General features: G+C 34.9%; 1 protein-coding gene across 1 annotated transcript in view; it reads right to left on the bottom strand.

The window, feature by feature from the left end:
• Nucleotides 1–1661: 1661 nt before the first annotated feature.
• The window catches only part of LOC115450764 (protein phosphatase 1 regulatory subunit 3C), a 29435-nt gene continuing 23745 nt past the window's right edge, over nucleotides 1662–7351 (bottom strand). Inside the window, exon 3 of the mRNA XM_037443276.1 lies at nucleotides 1662–6133. Within this exon, the coding sequence (XP_037299173.1) occupies nucleotides 5275–6132 (858 nt within the window). The 5' untranslated portion in view covers nucleotide 6133 and the 3' untranslated portion in view covers nucleotides 1662–5274. The remainder of the gene's footprint in view (nucleotides 6134–7351) is intronic.

Genomic DNA, 7351 nt, shown 5'->3' with positions numbered 1-7351 from the left:
ATAATTATTTACTATGATTGTATGAGTTTGCTAATTACGATGTTTTGTAGTGAACTATGTAGCCTATCTTGTTACACTAGAACTGACGGACTAATTAATCATAACGGGGACAAAACTACGTTGTATCGAGAAGGGTTCCGTTTGATTTCTTTTACCAATATATCAAAACTATTTTAAATATATATAGTTACACATGAGTTATTTATATTAACATTTTTATGTACTTATATTGTTAACTGTTCTAGAAAAAGAATCCACCTCAAAGTATTGCACTATAAATGGTAACTAGGAAAAACATACAAGTTGTTTAATGAATAGCCAATAAAAATAATTGATACAGATCACGCGTGGCGACACGAGTCGCAAACGTAAAATTTCGTCTTCATGTAGAAATAGAATACACTAATCGTCGAGAAATGGTATTCACCAAATTGTCAATTTATTGGCTGATTAGCATTTCACTGAGACAGGGGCGGGCGGTGACCTCGCATGATGTGTGCGGTTTGGTGCGGCTACAAGCCGCCCGCGCCTGTCTCCCTTAATTTAACCAATAGATTTAGTTCTGTACTTACACTTAAGTTCTGTTCTTTGTATTTTTTTATTAGAAGCTTATACTCGGTACGAGTCGAAATGTTTTTCGCGGACTCCACACTAAAGGGTTCCAGTTGTTGCAGCCACTGCCACTGCTCGCTTCGTGACAAAACTGTATTGGAAAAATGATTATAACTATTATAATTTGTTTGTTAATAAGTTCTAACTGTTTCCTATAACGTGTAAATCGCTGCACTATTGGACAAGGGCGAACTTCGTATCAAATAGCAGTACCTCGCCTCCTCCAATAACAATATACCCCATAGTTAAATAAGAATAAGCAATAAGATATCACAGACACCGAACCGTAATTATTCTCGATATAGATCGCAGAAACAAGTGCATTTTTATATCGTTAACAGTATAGATATTCTTAATGGACACGCACCTCTGTCTTTGCTAAAAGTTTATATGTATTCTTTGTGAATTTTCGCTTGTTTTAACGGTAAAGAAAAACATCCTGAGAAAACTTGCACAACTCAGAACTCTGTATAAGAATTTTGAAAGTGAAGTCTACCAGTCACCGTGGTGAACTGAGGTCTAAACCCTCTCATTAGTAGAGGAGGCCCGTGCCCAGCAATAGGGCAGTATAATTCAAGGCAAATATCATTATGTTAATATGGGTATTCGTCGTATAATAAAGGTTACCCTTATACTCCAATACCGAATTAGAAAATTAATTCTGCAGCGTACTTGATGCCTACATCATTACGTACGCCGTAACAAGATCAAAAAGATGATAAAATATCGTGACGCAAATATGGGGAGGTGTATTCTGAGATTTCTAAATTTGACATCACACGATACTCTTTATTTAGATCTTGTAATGTTGCCAAAAAACCTTGCATCATTTTTATTGAATTCTATGCATGTATAGAATGTTACCAATTAATGAATGCAAATTCATAGGTCTATTTTATGCTACTGAATGTAGTGTAAGCGATATTTACGTATTTTTAATGTGAAGTGTAAAGAAAAACATGTAATCATTTATTTCCTTTTTGAAAAGGTACTACTTATTCAAAAATAATTAACTTTTCACAGGAATTAAATAAAATAAAACAAAAATATGAATTAAACAATAATTAATATTTAAAAAATAATATATTGCCATCTGTCATAATTCTCGTAGAAAAATTACATTATCTTAACAATCACATAATATAATCAGTTCTTTTATAAAATATTATTTTTATAAACAATCGCTTAGCATGGACGATAAATAAAAGCTGGCTAAACGACTGTCTTCACAATAATTCATAAATTATGCATCTCTTCTCTGAGGCAAAACAATAAAATGTTGCCAACATAACAAAATAATATGTTGTAAAGCCTACCTAGGGTTGGTCTAATTACACAATAACAAAAAAAAATCTCAAAAATTCATAACCTAGAAAAATGCAAACATGAAAGCATTTTGAAATAAAAAAACACTTCATGTATATTATTTTCAGGTTCTGATATAATTTTTGGAAATTTCTCTTTATTTTACAATAGCATCATTTCTTTACAATCACATATTATGAAATAACAAGGTACTAATATCACAAGCCCTTAAGATTCCAAAGCATGGTAGATAAAGTATCGTAGATATAAATGTGTAGAAATGCCCAGGCCCCATATCCATCGAGTCAAACGTGCAGTGAACACATGCAGTTAACTACAGGAGTACCTGTATGCATTCAATACGTATTTCTCTTATAAGCGTTATTTTTTTAAAGCCAGCGAAACAAAATTGATTTTCCAAGTCTATCTAGGCCCAGGCAAATCTAAAGTACTTGACTAAATATATGTTTGAGTACAAAACTAAAATGCATTATTTAAAATATAATCAAGCAGATCAACGCTTTTAAAGTAAAATAAAACGCATAATTTACAAACATCAATACATAATATAAAATCATGTTCGCAATAAATAACTCATTCGTTCATATAAACCCTAGCTACCATTATAATTAGTAAAAAATACCCTTTATATTTTGGGGTGAGGTGCCCCACCTCTCTCTTTCGAGACTCGAACAAACTCGAAAAAACATTTACCAACGTCAACGTGCACTGGAAAACTTACCAATAAATGATCTAATTATTGCAACTCCCTGCATCATTATTTAAAAGATTGGGAAAACCAATCTTTAAAAAAAAAATTGTGATTCAAGTATAAAAAAGTATTTGCCTAATTTCTTGCCTTGGCCGTATAAATTACAACAGTACTTCCCCTGAAGGTTTTCTAGTGAATACCTTAAGACTCTACAAAATAATATTTCCGCAAAACTCGACACGCGACGGCGAGTCGTGTGTCGAGTCGGAAGACTCGGACTATTGAGACATAAAATATTGTCCTACCGAGTTCGTTCCGGCTCAACGTTATAATTATGTATATTGAACCAAATGTGACGATTAGCGTAATTACAAATCAAACGACGGTCAACGATGCTTATCAGTCGCACTCGTTATGTCGACTACTAAAACATTCCAATATAACTAGATATACCCACTAAGAGTTGAGTCTGATATAACGAGTACTATTAGGAACTAAGTTACGGTTTTCACTGCATGTGTGACCGTCATTATATTCTCATGCATTGCAAGTAACCCGCAGCCAAGCACGTAATGCTTGCTCAGATTTTATCTACTATAGGAACAGCAGGTACATTTTACAACTTAATGAAAATAAGACCATTTGTTTTTATTTATAAAAACTAGTTTTCATAAATAAAATAACGATCGAAATTGAGCAAAGTCAAAAATTGGATAAGACGACACAAATGGCGTTGCCATATCGTACGTCACAATCAAATCCGTGAACTGGGCACAAATAGAATGCCTCAAGCTGAACACTGAGATAGTTGCATAGCAACGAATAATCGAGCGCAAAATACGTCGCGTAGCGGTCACTACTGCTCCCTAGACGCGACAACAGCTACTAAATTGATAAAAACAACTTTTATGCTCGTATTATACGTTGCTGAGCGTCGCTTCAGTCTGTGTTAGGCTTATAATAGTTTATTGAAAAGTGCCGTTGCTTAAACTACAATCTGACAAGCATCTTAAAAGCTTGCGAAGGATTTTGTTATAATCAATATGTTGTTTTAGGCGGTAGGAATCGTCAGAGGTAATGTCTGGTAATGACAGCGGCGCGGCACTTGGTTACCTACATTTATTGTGACCCTTGTCAGATTGTGATACTAGAGGTTAATGGACAGAAGCAGAACAAATAAATACGTTAGGTCGAGTGACTCGCGCATAGTTACAGATTTTAGGAACTATTTATATTATATATTTTTTAATTGACATGTCATCAATTTTGACATTGAATTGTTTTCATTTCTTCTATCTATACATAATACGTATTTGGAAAGAAAGTATCCCACTTTATCCACTTGCTAGGGTAACATGAGTTTTACAAATTGATAATGACTAATTGTACACAAGAGTTCAATCAAAGTGAAATCTAGATATGTTTTTTAAACTATAAGTGATAAATGGTATTGTAAATGAAACTCTGTTATTTATGGATGCGCAAAAAATGAGTGATATCAGAGCACCGGAATACACAGACAAAACATTTTATTTATAAATTATCTGTCTATATAAAATGGCACTATTACCACACAATATTTTGTTTTTATAAAAGCCAAAAAGAGTTTATAAAAACCAGTCACTCTTAGAAATATAATTATCAAAGAATCTAAAAAAATATATTTATGTGAGATCCTTTGAATAATTATTTACAAGGATAGTTTCCTTCACATTCGAGCATTCGTTCGAGCAGATTTTTAAACCTATACAAGAAAAATAAGAATTCTGTTACAAAAGGTAAAACCGCAAAATGGGCAGCGTTCTGTTGTAGTCGGTGGGAAGCTGTTACCCATTATGCGGCTGCGGGATGTTAGAAGTACGCAACTCCTGATAGAGAAACATCATATTTTACAGCTACCACAAGTGTAAAGGCGGGATATAGATTATAAAATTTTGTTTTAGAAGTTGGTAGGTATTACATAGAGTAGAGTTCAGCAGTGGACTTCCTGTGGCTGAGATGATGATGATGATGACATAGAGTAGAAAAATATCGGATGCAAAAATTATTGTCTTCGAAGCCCCCTTTTTCGTTATATATTATAGCAGTAGTTTTTTTTTAACTGGGCATTATGGAGCTGGTCTTGACCGCCTTATATACAGACAACGTATTCGTTGCCTTATATTGTACCCAGATGCACATCCAATGGTAAAAGTTAATAAAATGTGCGCATTTTGCACCCGATAAGATACCTAGCAATGTGTTATGTATTATATTTACATAAATAACAAATGTTAATTAATTCTCTTTTTGTCGTAGTGAATCAAGTTGCTGTTATATTAACATATTATGTTGTATGTAAGGTGAATTTCAATATTTATAAAGATTAATTTGTATTTCAAAATTACTTCTAGTGCTCAAGTCTTAACGAATGCTCGAAATGCAACAAGCTTCCAAAAATTCGTCTCTCAAACTTGACAGATAAATTGACGTCAGTCAAAGTGAGACTGCTGAACAAGCAATACAGCAGTTCAAATCTTCAACTAAAACTCTTTTATAAGCCTTAATTGAAAATAGAAAAGATCTTTCAACTTACTTGGCACCAATCTCTTCGCTAACGAAGAATAAGGCACATGGGTAATGGCACTTAACACAATAGTATAGTTTCACCAATAAGGCGTGTTCCCCGTAGAATCTGACCTCGACGTCCAAGAGTTCCCGTACTTTATCCTGGCGCAAGAAACGCCAGGAGTGTTCCTGACTGACGATTTCTCTATAGTGTAGTTATGGCCTTTGTTATTGTCCCAGTATTCACTTCCTTTGCATCTGAAGCAGACACAAAAATCAAGTCTTCTAGAGTGGATGGGCAGTTGCAGTCTGAATCCGAAGGTATCGTAGAGCGAGGTCCCGTTAGGTCCCAGGGGCCCCGACTCCACAAACGCGCAGTAAGTGTCCTCACTAGTTGTCCAGCCGTCAGATGAAGCTCTCACAAACACTTCCTTTCCAAAATCCAGGTTCTTAACTTTCACCGTCCCGTCAACAGCACATTCGTTTTGTTTAATGATGACATTTTCCAAAGTGACGCAGTCTTGGGTAATTCTTCTACGGAATTCAACGTAATCCGATGCCGGTTGAGCGAATCTCGACTCCCACAAGTCCACGATAGGAGCGGGAGGCGGCTTTCTCTCTGGTGATGGACTGGACACCACTTTCAGGGCCCAGTACGGCGGCACGTGGGACGGTTCAGTCATAAACTTCACTTGCTCGAGGGCGAATCCTCGATCGTCCGCGAAAACCACCTTCTTTTTTTTCTTCTCCGTCGATATTTTTATGCAGGAACGTGGCGCCGACTTCAATGTTAATTGTAGAGGTTTGAGAGTTGCTAAGCATGGTGCGGAGAAACCTCTTGTGGTAATCTTCGTTGGTCTCCTGACAGGCGCTGAATAATCGGTGAGGAAGCCGGCCGGCGGGCTGTGCCCGTAGAACAGCTGCTCTGACGCTAGCATGTCGATCGCGGCGCACATTCTGTAAAGATAATACGGCTTTTACTCCACCACTCTCGCAAGTAAACTAAACGGATTTTATAACAGCGACGAGTTATATAGGCGCGCGTGCGGTGGCCACGCGTTAAAACAAATTTATTAATGCGACGAGGATTGTATACGGAAAATTCCGGATTTTTTGACATTATAATGAGAGAAATGGGTCAGTGGAATCTACTAGCGGAATATTGAGCATTATCAATCTATGATCTGTTCTTGCACGTTCTTTATACTACATGTGTAAATTCCAAAATTACTTAGGCCTTATTTATTTTAAGAGGGTACATTTAGTACAAGGATTTACATGGGCGTGTTCCACAAATATATTCCTTTTTATTATAGTAGTAAATAAAGTGAATTTTACTGCGACAACGAAATATTTCGCGAATGGATTTGACACAGATATTTATTTAAAAACATTTAGTCACACCAGCAGCGCAGTTTACTGTTTGAATAACATACCATACATGCATATCGATAAACACACATTTTACTATAAGAGCAAAGAAATATACAAGCATTAACCGATTTTACATTTTTATTTCGTAAGATCATCAATTAGCTGCATACTGGTTAGTTTTCAAATCGCTAAACATGGTTGTACAAATATATATTTGCATGTGAAATTTGATCTTATTGTATAAGTTTATATTTAAACTGTAAATGTGACTGATAAAGAGTGTTTATAAATTAACTTAATTATTTTGGTCTTTATCAAATGTAAACAATTAGAAAGTCAATAAGTATTTCTCAACTTAAGTTGTATGTCTATGTTTGTATATTCTAATAATAAAACATTTCTTATTTAAGAATGGCGCCATGGACAGTCGTCGGATCAGTAATTTTTGGGAAAAGTTATTTACCTTGATAGTTAGAACATTAACTATGTTTACCTGTTTTTTTTTTAGCTAAGCGACAATTACACCAAATTGCTGTTAATAATTTGTTTACCTTTAGTAGTATATAGCTTGTTAATGATAAATTAATGTGATCACTTAAACATCAATAATAACAGATTTTTATATATCCGATGTCACTTTAGAATTTGGATTATCTAACATAGGATTGCTGTGATCTAAACTTCAAATTGTAATTTAATTTCCCTATTATGAATACTTACGTCTAACAAACTAGAGCCGGCGAGGTCAAGAATCAATATATTAAGTACAACGTTTAGGGGCAGTACAACACGAATGTTATC

This window comes from Manduca sexta, chromosome 26 (genome assembly GCF_014839805.1).
Source record: "Manduca sexta isolate Smith_Timp_Sample1 chromosome 26, JHU_Msex_v1.0, whole genome shotgun sequence".
NCBI classification, from domain to species: Eukaryota; Metazoa; Arthropoda; class Insecta; order Lepidoptera; family Sphingidae; genus Manduca; species Manduca sexta.
The sequence above is the reverse complement of the archived record's forward strand: the minus strand, read 5'-3'. Positions and strand labels throughout refer to the sequence as shown.